General features: G+C 50.4%; 6 protein-coding genes across 6 annotated transcripts; 2 read left to right on the top strand and 4 right to left on the bottom strand.

Annotated features, from left to right (window-relative positions):
- Positions 1–380: 380 nt before the first annotated feature.
- Positions 381–1,761, bottom strand: M430DRAFT_29686 (hypothetical protein; the record flags this gene model as incomplete). Its single annotated transcript, XM_024865894.1, has 5 exons — positions 381–529; positions 583–610; positions 660–1,458; positions 1,516–1,664; positions 1,720–1,761. 5 exons carry the CDS (start codon positions 1,759–1,761, stop codon positions 381–383), a joined length of 1,167 nt encoding a protein of 388 aa, XP_024719121.1.
- Positions 1,762–2,611: 850 nt separating this feature from the next.
- Positions 2,612–3,525, bottom strand: M430DRAFT_278154 (hypothetical protein; the record flags this gene model as incomplete). The annotated part of the gene is made up of 2 exons (XM_024865731.1): positions 2,754–3,525; positions 2,612–2,647 (listed from the first exon to the last, which is right to left on the bottom strand). Exons 1-2 carry the CDS (start codon positions 3,372–3,374, stop codon positions 2,612–2,614), a joined length of 657 nt encoding a protein of 218 aa, XP_024719120.1. The 5' UTR covers positions 3,375–3,525.
- Positions 3,526–4,759: 1,234 nt separating this feature from the next.
- Positions 4,760–6,617, bottom strand: M430DRAFT_105251 (hypothetical protein; the record flags this gene model as incomplete). Its single annotated transcript, XM_024860991.1, has 3 exons — positions 4,760–5,862; positions 5,910–6,192; positions 6,243–6,617. 3 exons carry the CDS (start codon positions 6,615–6,617, stop codon positions 4,760–4,762), a joined length of 1,761 nt encoding a protein of 586 aa, XP_024719119.1.
- A 3,725-nt stretch (positions 6,618–10,342) lies between these two features.
- Positions 10,343–10,730, top strand: M430DRAFT_265312 (hypothetical protein). The gene has a single exon (XM_024865414.1). It carries the CDS (start codon positions 10,425–10,427, stop codon positions 10,638–10,640), a length of 216 nt encoding a protein of 71 aa, XP_024719118.1. The 5' UTR covers positions 10,343–10,424; the 3' UTR covers positions 10,641–10,730.
- Positions 10,731–13,981: 3,251 nt separating this feature from the next.
- Positions 13,982–15,339, top strand: M430DRAFT_143784 (hypothetical protein; the record flags this gene model as incomplete). Its single annotated transcript, XM_024862845.1, has 3 exons — positions 13,982–14,459; positions 14,523–15,094; positions 15,154–15,339. The coding sequence occupies exons 1-3, from the start codon at positions 14,222–14,224 to the stop codon at positions 15,337–15,339; spliced, it is 996 nt and encodes a 331-aa protein (XP_024719117.1). The 5' UTR covers positions 13,982–14,221.
- Positions 15,340–15,635: 296 nt separating this feature from the next.
- M430DRAFT_36272 (hypothetical protein) lies at positions 15,636–17,973 on the bottom strand. Its single transcript, XM_024866897.1, has 2 exons — positions 17,256–17,973; positions 15,636–17,208 (listed from the first exon to the last, which is right to left on the bottom strand). The coding sequence occupies exons 1-2, from the start codon at positions 17,497–17,499 to the stop codon at positions 15,794–15,796; spliced, it is 1,659 nt and encodes a 552-aa protein (XP_024719116.1). The 5' UTR covers positions 17,500–17,973; the 3' UTR covers positions 15,636–15,793.
- Between the last annotated feature and the right edge of the window lie 38 nt (positions 17,974–18,011).

Raw genomic sequence — 18,011 nt, 5'->3', positions numbered from 1 at the left:
ATTTCTACATCGTCTCGCAACAGCCCTGAGCCGATCGACATGAAAGTAGTTGCGGCTCTGAAGAGCCATCAAAACCCTTCGCGCCACATTGAGCGATTTGATAATCCTTCTGATATCACAAAGTTCCATTTGGTTCCTTTGGAAGCGACGAGGATGAAACCTGTGATCCAGTATGTGACGGAGATCATCTATCGACCTGGAATATCTGGTAGCAGTCAAGTTTTATTGTCCTCGCGCTGAGTAAAAGCTCCGTGTAGTCGAAAAGTCGGCCGACGAGCTGGCCACGATGCAGACCCCAAGCAACCCTCCCTGTCATTACCCGAGTACCACCGGCTCTGACGTACCATGCCCAGATGGCACGCCTTTATCAGATGTTCGACTCATCGTAACTCTTGACCGATGCCAGAAGATTTTGTATTCTCGGAGCTCGATTCGTACCAGTCGTTGCCCTCAGACCATCGGATGATTAATCTCTTGGCCCCTTCTGACAAGATGTAATAACCCGGATTATCCTTGGGGTTGAACATAGCTAGAAACTATTAGCTAGAACTATTAGAACCCCTCGATAGATATTCAACTTACAGATATGAGCTCCCGTTTCGTCGTTAGCCTCCGTGCCGGTCAGCTGCAGTCCCTAGAATTTCGTTCGGCGTACTTACCTCATCATTGATAGCTGCATGCCAGAATTCTTTCCCTTCCTTCTTGGGCAAATTGCAGAACGTCCTCTGGTTCCCAATGACACTACCGACCATGCTCCCATCGGTCTTACTCAAGGCTTTCTTTCCCAGCCGTGTGTAAATATTTCCAAACCCAACGCCTAGCTCCTTATTAAGTGTTGTCATTCCCGCAACTCTCTTCCGCAACTCCTCTCCCTTCACCAGACAACCCACAAACTCCAGGTGCGATCCAACCCAGGACCAGCCCTCTGTAATTTGATCCCTCTTTAAATATGCTGCCGTCCCTCCAGCAGCCAGAGCCGCACCTGCTCCTGCATACAGAGCCATCTTTCCCCACCTCTGCCATGCTGGAACGGGCGCATCTGATGCCGATGGGCCTGGTAATGCTGCAGCGATTTCCTTCTTCTTCGCGTCCTTCGTCTCCTCAGTCGCCGCTTTGCCACCCCAAAGCGCTCCTGCCAAACCACTTAGCTGCGTAAGCGCGGATGTCGCAGCGTTATAATGCTCTTCTGCGCCATGAGCTACGACTCCCGGCGAGATACCGAGGTACGGGGTATCGAAGGCCAGGACGCCCTGAATGTATGGGAACATGAAGGAGTTCAGATGGGGGGTTGTCGAGTCTTCCGAGTCGATGATGCCCTTCGACGTTAGGGCAAGAACCGTGTCCGCCGCCACGATACCCCCCATCGAATGCCCAATCAGAATCGTACGGACAGACGGGTCGACTGTTGGTGAAGGTGTCTTATTCGCAACTTCGATGTCTATTACCTTCTCCTCGAGCCTGAGTGGGGTTTATGTGAGTACTTGGAACAACCGTCCAGGAAGAAACCACACATACCAATCTCTGAACCGGCTCACGCATTCTGCCAGATCACCCCGGGTCTCGAACTTGGGGTATACGATTGCGTGGACGTCAACCTTGGGAAGACCATGGCTGACGAGGGCTCGAAGGTGTTCAGGGAAACCTCCGAAAGTGTCGTCACCTCCCTATCGCACCTCTGTCAGTATGCTGAGAAAATAAACTTAGAATACAACAAGTCACCTTAAAACCGTGGATAAAACATAACAGAAGTGTTTTCCTCATGATTCATGACCCTTTTGTCATGCTGTCGATGAGGTTGATGCTTGAGGTTGGCATTGCTTCCCGATATGGTTTACAGTTGGCGGTGAGAGGGGGCAGAAGCGGGGTGGCCCAATCAAAATTCAGCTTAGTCACCTCGTTCTCATATTGAAGTCATGAGGGGCTCTGTTGAAGTTATCAGGCGTGATTTATGGGTAGACTATATTCTATGTGTTTGGAGGAATCTATCCTGTTCACGGACCTCGAATGACTGTATATACATATAATTTATTTTCATTTTTATTATTGTTAGAGGTCAAGGTGCGTGATATGGATGCATAGTAGCCGACTACCTACCTAGTTCTCAAAGGCACTCTTCCTCTCTTTCCCTAGAAGACTCTCATGAATCAAGGCTGAATATCCGATCCATGCGTTTAAATATATTACTATTATTTTTGGCTTTTCTTTCCCCTGGAGCAGGCAGGCAGAAGATGGGGGTTTTTAGTTTTATTTTTTTATTTTTTGGTGTTGGGAAGGGGGGGGGGTCCGACATTTTCTTAGACGGCAAGTAACCATGATTTCCTCTCTCATGAACCACAGAGGAGGAAAGTATTTCCATGGTCATTCCAACTCGCCCTTACAGTGAATAGGAACCCGGCCGAGCATATTGATCCTAAGGACCTTAATATCAACCCATGACAGCTGAAAAAACTCCGCGAAAAACCCTCCTAGACCCACTTCGCTTCAAGAAGCCAAACTGACACTTTGTCACTTCAATATCCAGCTCCTATGATATAGAGAGAACCCAGACGACGCCTTCCACCAAGCCAGCCCCGTGTCCCTTGATATCAGATTTAAAGTATGAAACCTAAGCTTAGTCCTCGTGTGTTGATCCCTGGTTGCTAGGTGCCTGCTACGAGTTAGTGCCAAATACAAAGATTGCTGGATTGCATCTCAAACAGAATAGCCACGTGTGGAAAGGTCCCTAAAGTAAGAGAGAAGACGGAGAAACTTACATTAAAAAGAGCTTCGGCATACGCATTGTGTTCTTTGACAGCCTCCATAGTAGCATCATCGATACGGAATCCACAGACTGCGACGGCCTTGGCAAATTTCTTTTCACCCATAAGTATGCTTTGATGAGCGGCATCCGTCTGGTTAATGTGGGCGTAGAGAGATTGAGCGTTGTGAAAGTGCCTTCCGCACAAAGCACAGTCGAGAACGTAGTAGATGCCAGAACTTTTGGGATGCTCGACAATCATCTTGTTGCTGGGAACCTCGGCCATTAGAATACTGGGGCGCGAGGTGACTTGGGAGTTGGCCATGGGCAAAGGAGCTTGGGCTTGGAGCGTAGGGCCAGGTTGAGGGGACATGGTCTTAACAACAATATCGAACATGTGGCGCACAAGGCGGACGTCCTCGAAAAAGCGGACTTGTCTAATATCCTTATTCTCAAGTGGCATGCCTTGCTCAATGGTTGCTGGGGCATCTCCTCCGCTTGCCAACTGCTCTTTGGGGGCATTTTCACCTTGTAGAATGCCGTCTTCGTGAGCCCGGAGATGAAAGTTTTGAGAGGCTGCATTGAGGTAGCCTTCCCAAACCTGCTCCACCTGCTGCTTGAGAGGAATGTAAGACATGGTCGCTGATCCACCTGGGGAACTCAGATGTGTCAGGAGTGACGAACTAAGAGGGCAATAAAAAGAGGCTCGACGCGAGGAAGAACACAGATCACACCGCAGCCAAAGATCGGTAGTGTGTTAGTAGATCGGGCTCTTAGCACATCCCAATAATGAAAGTGAGGAAGAAGGAGTAGTGAATAACAGCAGGAGAAATGGTTTACAGCAGGTCCTAGCGAGAAAACTCCAGACTCAATCCAAGGCGCCAAAAAATCGTGGGCCATATGTATACGATTCTTTGCTACTAAGTTGGAACACAACAGGATGAGACAGACGCCTCAGGGGAGCTTACCTCGTCTCCGAAGTTCAAGTGTGTAAGATTCACGTTGTGTGATAAGTATTCATCGTGGGACTTCCCTACGCATAAAAAGCACCCTCTGCAACCATCACAAGCTTCGAGAGAACAAGGTCGACAACTCACGTTTGTCTCCCTGGCAATGTCACCCCATAAATCGCCAATCGAACGGCAATAGAGTGACTGAACGACTAGCTAAACGTAAATAAAATAAATATGTAGGTCTATATATCTCTGTACCCCGAAATAAAACATCGAGGGAGAGGGTCCTTCATCTTGAGCCTTTTGACGCAGCTCTCTCAACGCAGTAAATATATGCGGTGTGCCTTACTTTTCTCATCTTGAGATGACACAAGCAAGTCCTGGAGTTTCTTTGTAGTGGTATAGCGAAAAATGACAGGTGCACTCTGTTCTTTTCTTCCAAATGAGCGCAACAAACCTTGGCTTGACGTCGCAAAGAAGCGAACTTGTTTCTTCGTATTTACAAGCGAACCAAGGTTGCCCCTGGGAATCCACGTGACCACATACTTCTCCGCTACCAAACCCCTTTTCGCCTCTTGTTGAACAGGAAGAACAAACGCGGCACGAAGCAATCACCACTATCACAAGACAACCATGCAAGTGGAAAGACAAGATGAAGGCAAAGATAAGTAGTACTACTGATTAGCAGATTCGTGGCTCTAAAACCGTCTAGCTATCTGGAAAATTCTTCGTAGTACTTCTTGCCTTCCCAATGATCCCTTCAGATCATCGCACGGTCTGGGTCCATGTTACCTAGACCCCCAAAGAAAATTCCCAGAAATAATACATACATAAGCGGTCGAGCGTTTTGGCATCGACACGCGTGACCCAAACACCGGTTGATTCATGCAATGGTATAGAGCGTTACTCATTTTTGGAGCTCGCTGCAAAAACGCCTGCACATGCAATATGCGAACCTCTCTTTGGGGTTCGACTTTCTTCTAGTAATATGGAAAAGGGCGCGGTCTTGTGGTTGGACAGATGCCCCAATCTGTGTCATGACGAGAGAGGTACTGTAAACCGTGACCGTTTAAGAGTGGAAATTAAGTTGCGGGAGGGTTGGCCATTGCTGATAAGGAGGATGGGATACGTAGTCAGGAACCACGCCCGCTCTCATATCATGTCTTTTGCCTAATGGTTGATAATGCATCTGATCCATGTTCATCGAATAATCATGCATCGAGGCGGATGGCGGAGGATAGAGAAGGGTATTGACATGGCGAACGGGTCTATAGGGAGAGGCCCGCTGCTGGAGATAGAAAGATGGGCTGATATGGCCCGGATTATGACCTGGATAACCAGTGGATATAGGAGAGGAGCCCATTGACAACAGATCGTGGACGGAGTGTGGACTTTGTCGGCGGGACGGTGTGGCATAACCATTGGGACTGGCGGTATGGGTCCCCTGCTGGCCTGGTGGTCCCGTAGGTGTGAGCAGGGGTAGCTGTGGTGTCCATGACGGAGTAGATGGATAGACAGTTGCCATGGCCCGGCCGTTTAGAGGAGGGAGGACGGGAACAGTTTGCGAAACGCTCGTTGCCCCACTGTAGCTGTTGTTGTATGGCGGTTGGGTTGTAGAAATTGTCAAATTCGGAACAGGTAGGCGAGGAGCATCTTGTCGAAGGGGTGGCATCCCAGTGGTGAATGTTGTTGTACAGGGAACCGTTGGTCTCGTGACCCGCTTTGGGGCAGGCTCGTCTGAATCGCCATCAAAACTTCGTTTTCGTGAATGCCGAGCATTCAAGTCTGGCATATTGGACAGCGGCGAAACGATAGGAGCCGAGTAATTATTGATCGGCCAGTTTTGGTTATATGCGATGGGCCCTGAGCTGGACTGGTACATGCTTGTCATCGAGGGAGGGGATGCTTGCATAGAGTGTGGCGGCGAAGGCAACGTAGGTTGAAGGCTGGAAACTGTTGAAGGAGAAGGTGATGATGGGGCTTTTGACGCTCTGTCGCAATACACCCAGAATTTTCCAAGCTTTTTCTGCCATTCCTGCCACTGTTCCTTGGAGGCCAACAGACTATATCGCATGTTGCTCAAAAACTCCACTTCCATCACATGGATTTCGGTGACGGATATTCCAGACACCTCGGCCCACGTCTTGTTCGTGTAAGTGTTATCGTCCAGGACTGTGACTGTTAGTAAAATCCTCGAAGCTTCTTTTTCAATGACATACATTTATTGCCCAACATCAAAGCCACAGTCAGTAGCCTATATTCACTTCCACTTCTTCCTTTGACGGCGGGATTAATAGTCTTGAGTCGGTAAATGAACAGCAATGCCAGCAGAACAACGTTCTGTGTTACTTGTGTTGTCGAAAGTATAGTTGCAACCCATTTCTTGAAACCGCTTGAAGGAAGAGCCTCGTCTCGAAGTCGTTTTACCGGAGAAGAGGACGACGATAACTTCTCAGCTTTTTGGAGGGTCTCTGTCGACTCAAACCAGAACAGGCACGTAATCTTAGCACCATTAGTGTTTGGCCCCAAAGACAAACAGTATATATAATTACCTGGGCTGCAAATTCAGCCAAACTCCCACCACTGTTATTGATTGACGATGGGATTTGCAGGTTTGGTGAGATCATTTCACTGTTGGCATTCTTCCTGCGCGGCAATCCGTCTGTGTCTGCCAGAGCATTCGTCTCGTTGGCTAGTTGTGGGCTCGGTGGTTGAGGGCATGGTGTCTGACAAGCTTGGATTTCGTTCCGTAAAGTGGAAGCTGAAAGTTGTGTAGGCTGACCCAGGACAGCATAAGGTTTTGGTTGTGTGTTTGCACCTGAGTATGAGCCAGCATAGCTCTGCCTGGAGGAACTGGACGTGGAGTATGTGCCATCTTGCCTCCCAGCATGATCGTGGTATTGTGTGTGTTGGTATGTTGTACTCATGTCGTCCGCAGGAGGAGTTCGAAGCCCGTCTCTGATCGGTGCTTCAAAATAGGATGTCGGAAGTTGTGGTATAGACTGCAGACAGATATCCTTCCTACGATCAATCCCGAAGGGTATGGAGTGGGTTGGAGGCAGAAGGAATTCGACAGGAGCCGGCCTTGCTGAAGTTCGATACATGGAGATGGATTGCGGCGGGGAAGTTCCTATGAGACGAGAGGCAACAACGGAGTGGGTTGCTTTTGACAGGCTTTGGGAATACGAGCAGCTGCCCTGCTACCCAAGAACTTCTTAACTGGGGAATGTCGCTCGCAGAGTTTCCAGCACTCCCTTTAGCGTTCTTGCCCCGGATCTTGCGAATGGGATCGCCTGACGTAAAGCCTGTATCAATGGGGAGCCATGAAGGTTTCGCGAGGCTGGAGGGGCGCCAGCTTGGATCGAACAGTGAATTCGAAAGAGGAGATCGAGGATATGCGGGTGAATAGGCGGAGGAGGACGGCGAGGAGGAGGAGAGCGGGACAGTTGCTATCGTCAAGAAGCGGCGGCGGGGTCGGATATTAGAGTATTAAAGGATATGTCTAGAAGAGGACGGGAAGCTGGAGCTTTCCGGCTACACCAGAGCGGAAGGCAAAGAGTACCCAGGAGCTAGGTAGTAGGCTTTGGGAGAAAGGAAGAATGAAAGCAGACTGAGGAATGACGAATTTCAAGGGGCTTGGAATTGGTTCTAGACAGGAGAAGAAGGACAATGAATGATGAGAGAAGAGAAAGAGAAGTAGTCAGTCGTTAGTGTTGAATAACGGAGAGAGCAAGCAAGTACGAAGTACGAAGCAGAAGCACGAAGTGGAGGCTGACGGTTGACCGACCTCAAAGAGGGCGTCAAAGGGTTCGCAAGGCCCAGCCGGGTTGATGTCACAGGCCGCCGACGAAGGGGACGCCTAGCAGGGGTTGATTGAGTAAGAAGAGGAGTGAGGGTCAATCATTTTTTCATAAAATAAAAATAAAAATAAAATATAAAAATAAAAATGCAGGAAGCAGAATAGCAAAGGGAGGGCGAGTCCTGGGGCCCAGGGTGTGCAGAGTAATAATCCGCGCGCGCCGTAAGTTCGTAACGACTCCTCCGCGCGCTACTCAAGGTATGTTGAGTGATAGTCGTGTAGCCGTGTTTGAAAGGGCTCCAGCCTCCAGCCTCCATGACCATGATCCATCTGCGAGCTACGCCCCCATTCCTCATGCTAAAGGCCTGAGCAGCCGAGCCCAGCAACAGGCTGGGTCCCTCACGCGGCACGCCAATCAGCGCGGGGCCCGGCCGAAAACGAGCAGGCAATCGAAGGCCGTATGCCGCGCGTGGTGATTCGCGCCAGACGACGGAACGGAGGAGGAGGAGGAGTAATAATCATCAATCATGCTGCGGCATCCGCAGAAACGTTAGCTGCTAGCACCACCACAGACTGGCATGGGCGGCGCGCAGACAAGGCAAGGCGAGGCAAGGCAAGGCGAGGAGGGCAGCAGAGGGGCGACTACTCACTACTACTACGACGACGTCCTGTCGTCGTAGACAGTCGAGTAGTGGGAGGTGGGGATGGCCAAGATCCACGGCCCAAGGCCCAAGGTCAGGCAAGGGCCACGATCCATTCCCCCTTGACTCTCTTCGAGATGTCTTGGAGACTCGGACGGCGTCACGGCCGGTGGCTGAGGATGCTGGGTCCCTATTCTGTAGATGGGGAGGGAGTGCGCGGCTTGTGGGCGGCGAAAGAACCGTGTGCCACTGCTAAGTGACCGTGACACGGACACGGCGCCTCTCTCTCTCCCTCTCGCGCTGCTTGGCTCTGGTCACATTCCTTGATCAGTTCGATGCAGAAGCCATGATCTCCGCATGCTGGTCGCGAGCCGGAGTCCGGGTTTGATTGGATACGAGATGAGACTTTCTCAGGGTAAGGATTCATACGGAGGTAATTGGCAATACCTGGGACGGAGCAGATGGGAATCTAGAATGGCTAGGGCACCATGGTCCATGGGTGGATGAAGGTGGCACACCAATACTCCGTAATCATCCATCCTCGCGGCGGTACGGATGTATAATCTTTTTTCCTTTTTTTTCCCTCTTCCCCCTCCCTTTTCTCTTCCCGGTTCTCTGATCATTCCCATGGATTTGCTAGGTTCACGCCTGCTCCCTGGGCTACTAGTACTGTACGGAGGAGGCTTGTGGATGGTCGGATAGCCTGACGGCCGGCTTTGACCCCTTTTCACACCTTCAAAGGCTGAACACACTCGGGGCAGAGAAGGTATGTGCATGATGTGTTTTTTTCGTATCATCATCATTAGGCTTTCACCGAGAAAACCTATTGACTGGGTACCTACCTGTCAAGCGTCAAGCCTTCCGGATCACACAGTAGGATTACACGGTCACATAGTATAATATCACACATATTGATTGACTCCTTGACTCCTGAGGGGCCGCAATATCTCCCTCTCTTTTACTGTCGTTGCGTACTGTACGCCCGACATAGGACTGAATCCTTTGCTCATCTATGGGTGCTGTGCATATACTGATTGACCGAGTGCCTTTGAGCAGGGGGGCAAACAATAATTCCAGCGGAGAATGAAGCCCTAGCCGCCTCTGGTTCCCCCAGAAACGTCGAGAACGCATCGTCGGCTGGCTTTGATTCATGGCCTTTGCACCGTGAGATGGGTGCTAACAGAGATAGTCGTCTACAGTAGTAAGTAGCCACTGCGCATGTTGTGTGTGGTCGTGTGGGCTCTCCAGCTTACCTAGCCTCCAATGGGAATTGGAAGAAGCAAATCACCGCGCCCGCAATCTGGTCAAATGAAGATCGGTTTGCAAAGTTTGCTGACTCTGCGCCGTAACGGCGTTGGCGATCTACAATACAATCCATGGTGTTTGGCTCTTCGTGATTAGTCTTTTTCGGGGCTTGCAGGAGCCAGCACAAGAGCGACAAAGCGAAGGGTCGAAAGGTGGAGAGACCGAGTAGCACGGAGTAGGGGGAAGAAGTTGAGAACTACCTAGGTAGGCTCTAGCCCTGTGCCCACGGCACGGCGATGACCTCCAGGCTCCAGCAAATGACTGGGATGAATCATGATTGAAGGGCGTTCGGTGGTGCGGAGGCAGTTCCCCATCAAGGGAATTTTCTTCGAGTCTCGACCCATGGTTCATGGTTTGGCTGCTGTTCGAACTTTGAACCTAGAAGACACGCAAATAGTCGTGTTGCGTAACTCGGTCTAGCGTACCTAGAACGAACTCCAAGCGAGCACTTTGTAGCCCCGTACCTTGGAAGAAGTTGTGGCGGTCCTACGATTCCATCCTGAGGCCTCCATCTGTAGAGGCGTTGCTGGCCTCTTGGACACACTACTGTACATACGGGATCATGGATGTGGATGAGAGCCTGCTCAAGGAATCATAGAGCCTGCTGTGATCTGGATTCTGATGCATGAGCCATCAAGTAAGTAAGACCGATGATCCAAGATCCAAGACGCCGTGTGTTGGTCTGGCAAGGCAAGGCAAGGAAAGGAAAGGCCGACGGCACACATACCTGTACCGTAATAGCTGGTCAATAACACAGAGGCAGTCTGATTCTGATCATCTAGACTTCAGAGTTTTCCCTCCCTCTCGTCTAACCGCTTGGTTCGCTATTCAGGCTGAGACCGTGTATCTCCGTAATAAGCGGCCCCCGTGATCTTTGATACGGGGACTTCGTGAGGGAGGCCTTGGCTGCTTTTTTTCTGCCGGCCAAATCCTGCCCAGCAATGTATGCTATACTATGCTTGCTTTTGCTATACGGAGGTATGTGATTAATGCCTGGAGGCTTACTCCTGTCCATTGCTCATCCTGTATCACCCCTCTCCCTGTGCATCTCGAAAGTCGAAAGTAAGACGGACGCAATCTCATTCCTGGCTGTGTGCTGTATCTCTGTCCTTCACGTTCAAACCCCCCTACCTCGATACAGCCGTATCATCCCCACCTCTCCATTCCCTCGATCCCGGCAAGGCGGTGAAATGCATGGGGTGTAACCTATCAAGGCCAGTGCGGTGCGCACCTATCACACAGCTTCATGCTCCGTGGGACCGTGTTGGCGACTCGCCAGTCGCCAGTCGCCAGCCACTTTGTCAACACCGTCCCGTTCATCGCCACGCCGAACCGTCCTTTGGCTGAGTCAGAAGGGCTCCAACGACTGTGGCCATGGATGGTGGTCACTGATTGCCCCAGTCATGACCATTCGACAACCCCATCCCCGTGTCATGATGATTTGTAGACTTGCGCACACCCCGAGAGAGCACATTTCCGCCGTGCCGTGGTCTTCGGCTTCCCTCCCACTTCCTCGCTGGAGGGGTGGACGGTGGACCGGACGGGCATAGAGGTACGGAGCACATTACGAGTACAGTATGTGCTTCGTGAATCGTCCTGTACAGTCCTTCCCTTCGCCCCTCGCCGCTCGCCCCTCGCCCCTCACCGGTGGCCCATGGATGATTGGGACTTGATCGTCATCAGGTCATCATGCGACCCCCTCCTGCTTTTCGCCTTCCGCCTTTCAGCTGGCTTGTTGGCATGCCCGGGGCATTAATCTTTTCCAATAATATACTCCGCAATATAGGGATAATAGGGGTGAAAAGCCCTACGTTGTGTTAGTGGAGGCTCACCGGCACAATCAGAGCAAAGCGCCACCAGGGAATCGATCACACTTTGGGAACCAACAGTTACTGTGCAACTTCCACTACTGTGTACAGTCTCCCCGTTCCCCAGTACCATAGTACGGAGTAGTACGGCACAGCATGTCGATATCAATCTCGAAATTTGCTACCGCGTATCGACCTCGGAGCCTAATCCAATCTAGACAGACAAGTCACATACTACTGTAGGCATAATCCGCACGATGATTGCCACCAGTATGTACCTATGCAGACCTCAAGGAAGATAGACTTGTAGTCACCCGTGGCAAATCCCGTACCCGAGACTTGACGGTCACGCTTTTCACAGGCTTCGCAAAGACGCTTGTACTAAACGCTTGTATTGTACGCCGTACCTCCCGTCTCCAGCAGTTCCGGGTGGTGAAACCCTCTTGAATGTTACTATGGTAACAAATACCTATGATCAAAAGCTCGACCAGCGAAGAGTCAAGACTGTAGCAGTGCGGCCCAGAAAATCCCTACTCTGTAATCCCTTGAGACTTGACGCTGGAGCTAGCGTGACGCCGTCCAATCTGATAGGTGCCACCGTATAGTGCTCCGTACAGTAGCATGTACCCCGTACAATGCTGTAGGAACTCGGGGATCTAATCTAATCCGTAAGTACTGTAAGGGTTATATGTTGGTACAGTACATGTTCAACAACACAAGACGCTTGCTTAGGAAGTTGGGATATCTGGAACAGATTTCTGAAATTTCGACGCTCGGGCTTCGACGATCTGTGTTGCATCAGGCTCGTACTGGCCACCCCTTTTCCCCCTCCCTTTTCTCTGGATTCTGAGCTGCAGATCATCAGTAGTTCAAGCCAGAAATCATTCAAGACCCTCATGACTGGAGGAATACACGTAAATGATTCGAAACACTTCGCGATCCATCTAGATTATTGCGGTAGCCACCGCGGATATGGGTATTCCGGGATCAGGCTGAGGGGGCCACAGACTCGGATGGAGTGTCAAAGATTTTGATCGATCATCAATAATCATCGAAATCTCTGGTGCTTTGGTTCTGGCTGGTCTTGGTCTCGGTCTAGGACATCATGCAATGCGCATAGGGAGACCGCTATCCGCACACCATGAGGATCCTCAGCATCCTCACTCAGCATCGGGGCTGGCCTAGACTGGCCAATCGCCGTCGACTCCACCGCGGCGTCATGTTGCGCGGGAGCTGTGCTGTGCGGTACGCCGTACACGTAGGTAGGCTATGAGTTATGTGCTAATAAGTAAGGTAGGGTATAGTAGTAGTAGAGTATACTTATCAGTAGCGATCCCCCAGTAGTGTTGCCGCCCCATACTACTCCCGTAAATGCGCAAAATGATTGATGATTGCCAGCCGTGTCCAACCGTCCAACGTCGCATGCAGACATGCTTGTTCCCTCGAGAAACGCCCGTTCCATCCGACACGAGATCCTGATTATTCCTGATCCTCAACGAACGAAGGACCACCAGTATTTGCCGATCAGCGGTGCTTGCTTTTTGCCTTTGCAGCGGCCGACCGAATTCCTGAACTCATGATGCTTCAAGGCTTGTCACCGAGACTTTGACCTGCATACCTCGAAATCCTGCCCCTCTGAAACATCCCGGGCATTGCCCAAGTTCAATCTCCACTGGTACTTTGTGCTCTGTACAAGTCAGATCGTATACGATGAGCAGGCCATGTTCCTTTGTCCGAATATTCTGACCGCAGTAATAACATGTACATAAAGGCAGAGACATAGCCTTGCAGAATGATCCCACCATGGCTGTCTCCCTTGACAACCTCGATGCATACGCCCGTATTCCTAACCTACATTCCTTGGGGGGTAAACTTCAAAGCCTCTCATGGGATGTATTGAAACTGTGGGAAAATGGCTGGGTCATTTGACTGATAGGCACTCAAGCATCAGACAGGACACTGAGATTGTTGTGCCAGTACCCACGCACTGATCTTCAACAGCAATCCTGCCTCGTTTGCTCGTATCCTATGCCTCGTTTGCGGAATCAGGGCTCCTCAAGGGCGTGGGATTCACCGAGAGATTATCCAGGATCTGTCCGTAGGAAGGATTCCTCTGGCATGCTTTTGTCAATACCCATCGATTCAACCTGTTCCATCGTCGTGGTCAGATGTCCTTGGCCAGCATCACTTCGATGTAGCAGCTCTAGCCGAGGCTCGAGAGGTCACAGCCTCACAGGTATACACGTCTTGATGTGAGCCCCGGATATGAACTCTTCAAAGATGCCATTATGCAGGCGGAGGGAATGTGCCAAATGGCTGGCTGAACAGCTTCGTACAAGTTCTTCCTGAGTAGGTATAGTCGAGGCGGTATGGTAAGGGTTAGAGTTGAGAACGTTTGCTTCGATGCTGGTGGTGTTCATCTTCAATGCTGCTAGATAGCACGTCGTCCCTATATATAAGCAGGTAGGTCCATGGAAAGAAAGAGACGCGATCCCCCTTCGTTGAACCGGCCATTCAACATGGAGTCCTGCTCCATTATCTCTTCGTGATGTCGAATCCCAATGATGGCACCTTCACATAATCCCCACCCTCATATAATACTGTAGTTAGATGTATCCATGCGATGTACGTTGAGGTACTCTTACTTTTTATGTACACGAGATCACGTGTAGGGGTCTCGCAACCCCTTTGCGCTAAGAAGGCCGTTTCGCCGCCAACCGCCAGGGGAGGTTGGGTATAACGACATTGTTTGGCATCTCTCCCGCCGCAACGACTTGCTCTCCCAGCCTCAGCGCCTCTCGCTTTGGATACTTTAATCTACATAGTAGTAGGAGCTTCGCCTTCGTTACCTCCTCTACTATCACACTCGCTTTCGCAGAATCATCAACAAGCACCAAGCCGCACTCCTAGGCCCCGAGACCCAGGCCCTTCGCAACACACCAGTCTCGTCATATAAAGGGAAAGACACCAAGGGAAACATGGGGTTTGGGAATTTCACTGAGATCTGCACTCGAGCAGCGGTGCCATTATGTTCAGTTGTAGGCAGCATCTCTACCATCGCCGGCTCCCACGGCGTCGAAGCAGACTGCTACGCCCGGAATATCGACGTGGCCAACACCATTATATTCCAAGGCGCGACCTGCATAATACACATCATAGCCTTGGTTATGTGCGTTATTATGATCTTACATATCCGGAGCAAATTCACAGCAGTTGGTAGGTTCTCTAATCTCGGCCTAGATCGTTTGGTGATGTTGATGTTGATGTATCTATAAATAGGTCGCAAGGAAATCATTTTCTTCTTCTACATCTACATGGTCTTGACGTTTCTATCCCTTATCCTCGACGCGGGCGTTGTGCCTCCTGGAAGTGGTGCCCAGCCGTACTTCATCGCTGTGCAAAATGGCTTTACCTCTGCACTCTGCGCTTGCTTGCTCATAAATGGCTTTGTCGGGTTCCAGTTGTATGAGGATGGTACTACGTTATCCGTCTGGCTTCTCCGAGTCGTGACATCTGCGATGTTCGTAGTCACCTTCTTGGTCTCGTTGGGGACGTTCAAGGGATGGTCAGGTCTTGGTCCGACGAAAGGCGTGGGCCTTTTTGTTGTGCTGTACCTTGTATCTGCGATTGAGTTGTTCATATATGTTGTGATGCAAATCATTCTCGTCGTCAACACACTTCAGGACCGCTGGCCACTAGGGGACATCGCTTTCGGCGTACTCCTCTTCGTTGTTGGCCAGATCATGATGTATGTGTTCGGTAACCAGATCTGCGAAGCTGTAGAACATTACTTGGACGGCTTATTCTTTTCTACTCTCTGCAACTTAGGTGCAGTCATGATGGTCTACAAGGTATGTCCCTTGCACCCTTATTAAGTCCTCCGATGACATGTTATTAATACCTGTCATAGTACTGGGATTCCATCACCCGCGAGGATCTCGAATTCTCCGTCGGCACCAAGCAAAACAACTGGGAAGTTAAAGAACTGCTCCCCGAGGACGATCACGGAGAGTACCAAGAGACAGAATATTCAAGCACGATGTATAACAATGCCAACCATGGAAGGAATTCAAATTACGGAGGTTTTACATACTAAGATACTATTCCTTTGGGGCTTCTTCAATAGGCGGCGTAGAGAAATACTGGATGGGTGCTTGCATAGCGTTCGTTGGTGGGCTGACTGTTTTGGGTGGCGTATGGCTGAAGTAATACTTGTGTCTTGGATACTGTAGGAAGAAGGGTAGCGTTCGACTGCCTAAACAGGGTCATTTGGATGTGGCAGGGATCATTATAATGCATCATGATAGATAATTTGATTTACAAAGCAATCGTTTCCATGCCGAGCAGTTACTTCAAGTCACCCACTTATTTAGAACTCTCGAGCCTTCAATATTCCGATTCCCATAGCCAGCCGGCCAGGTAAAGCGCTTACTGTCATTCTTTATATTCAGTATTTTAAGATCTAGTCCAGCTTTTCAATTTCACGGCCAACTCCGCCACTGTAATGTTTGAACAAAATGATAAGACAATCACATGAACCCCATCACCCCCTATAGCCTTGCCCGAGCATCTCCCCTCCACCCAGCTTCAGTGGCAATCAATTCAGCAGCCCTCTCTCCAATAGCCAAGACCGTCAACATAGGATTTATACTCGTCATGGTTGGGAAGACGCCAGCGTCCGCAATTCTTACCCCTTTTAGCCCCCTAACTTTCAACTCGCAATCGACCACGGCCCACTCATCATCCGCTGCACCCATCTTCGTCGTGCCTGCGGGGTGGTAAACCGTGTGCGCTACCCGTCTCCCATACTCACTTAGTTCCTCGTCAGTTTGCACCTTGGGCCCGGGAGCTACCTCCCTCTTCAGCCAGTTTTTGAAAGGGGCTTTCTCGGCTACCTCCCGCGCGGCCTTCAGGCCCGCGACGATGGTCGCGGCGTCGTAGCCTTCCGGGTCGGTGAAATATCTGAAGTCGAGAGCGGGCTTGACGTTCGGGTCTTTGCTGGTGAGATAGATGCGGCCACGTGAGCGCGGGCGAGGAATGTTGGGCGTCATGCAGAATGCATTGAGCGGCACGTCGTATCCCAAGCGGGCGGTGTTTACGCAGAATGGGATCTGGTAGCAATGCATCATGATATCTGCAATGGTGCCATCGGGGATCTTCTTGGGGTTGAGGAACGGATCGTCGTTGGTGACGGCGGCGTCTTTGATTTCTCGGCGAAGGAATATCCCAGCGTCTGAGTCCATCGTGGTTTGAGGTGGGATGGGCGCGTTGAGCTCCCACATGATGATAGACTCAGGGTGGTCGACGAGGTTCTCGCCCACCCCTGGGAGGTCGTGGATCACGGGAATACCGAGATCGGAAAGTTGTTTTTTGGGGCCTATCCCAGAAAGAAGCATAAGTCGGCAGGTATCTACCGCACCGCCGCAGAGAATGGTTTCGGTTTTGGGGGTAACGGTGAGCTTCTCCCCAGATTTGAGAGTTACATCTACGCTCTTCACGGTCTTGGATGCAACGTTGATCTTGCTAACCCAAGCACTGGTGAGGATCGTGAGGTTAGGACGCTTCTCCTCCCCACGGAGGATGGGATGGATGTATGCAACGGAAGCAGAGCTTCGACGGCCATCTTCCGGGTTATAGGATATGGAGAAGAATCCTACTCCTTGTTGAAGACTGCCCGTTTCTTTAATCTCCTGATTAAAGTCCTTGATGATTGGGATATCAAGGGCCGTGGAACAGGATTCAATCCAATCTTTGCAGACTTGGTTGCGATGCCGTGGGTGGACAGGTTGAATCTGGTTACGGAGATTGTCTATGAGACGCATCATAGTCTTGAAATCCCAGCCTTTGCAACCCAGACTTTCCCATAGTTGGCAATCATACTCGAAGGGGCGGAAAGAGATTAGAGTGTTATGAGACGAGCAGCCTCCTAGCACTTTTGCTCTAGAGTGTCTGATATATGAGTTGCCTGTAGCTCTGTTAGTGAAATACAATTTCACATCCCTAAACACTTGCCATTTGGCTGTTCTGTGGTCCCATAATCATAGTCCAAATCGCCCCCAAGAAGTGTAAGCCATTGACTGAGCTTCAGAACTCGGTCATTGTTAAAGTCGCTTGGCCCAGCCTCTATCATAAGAATTTTCTTCTGTGGCAAGTATTCAGACAGTCTGCTTGCAATGACACAGCCAGCTGTGCCTCCGCCAACAATGACATAGTCATAGTCATTGACTTGGGAGGAGGAGATATATTCAGTGGTCATATTGGATTTTATGGCTTCAACTTGAAGCTGCGGCTCTGTGAACTCAAATAGTGTGGAGTTTCTGAGACAAGCGCTTGCAACAAACCGGTAACTTGTTTGGGTTTTTCCACCTCTGTATTTATTTACTCCTTCTTCTTCCACTCTTCCCTTTTCCCTTTTTCCCTTGTTCTTCCTTCTCTCTCCCGCACTTTTTCACTTGTTTTGAAAGTACTTTGGAAGAGGAGCTCTCTTCTCAACCACCTCTAGAGGATAACGAAATCAGGACCGCCGTTCGAGGGTGGGCTGAGGCTCAAAGATGCAATACAAGCTGGCTAAGCCTGCTCAAAATGACAAGAAAACGATTGAAAGCACAACTTACCTCACATATACCATACCTGTTACACATCCGACGAGCTCGCGGATAGAAAGACCGACGGAAAGGCTTCGGCCGGATCGTACGTCGAGAAACGGCAAGTTTTGGGACCTTGAGACGGCGCCGTCCCTCTGTACGGGGACGGGGGAAGGGCGGTGCG

Source organism: Amorphotheca resinae, assembly GCF_003019875.1.
Source record: "Amorphotheca resinae ATCC 22711 unplaced genomic scaffold M430scaffold_9, whole genome shotgun sequence".
Classification (NCBI taxonomy): Eukaryota; Fungi; Ascomycota; class Leotiomycetes; order Helotiales; family Amorphothecaceae; genus Amorphotheca; species Amorphotheca resinae.
This window is presented reverse-complemented; position numbering and strand designations above follow the sequence as displayed.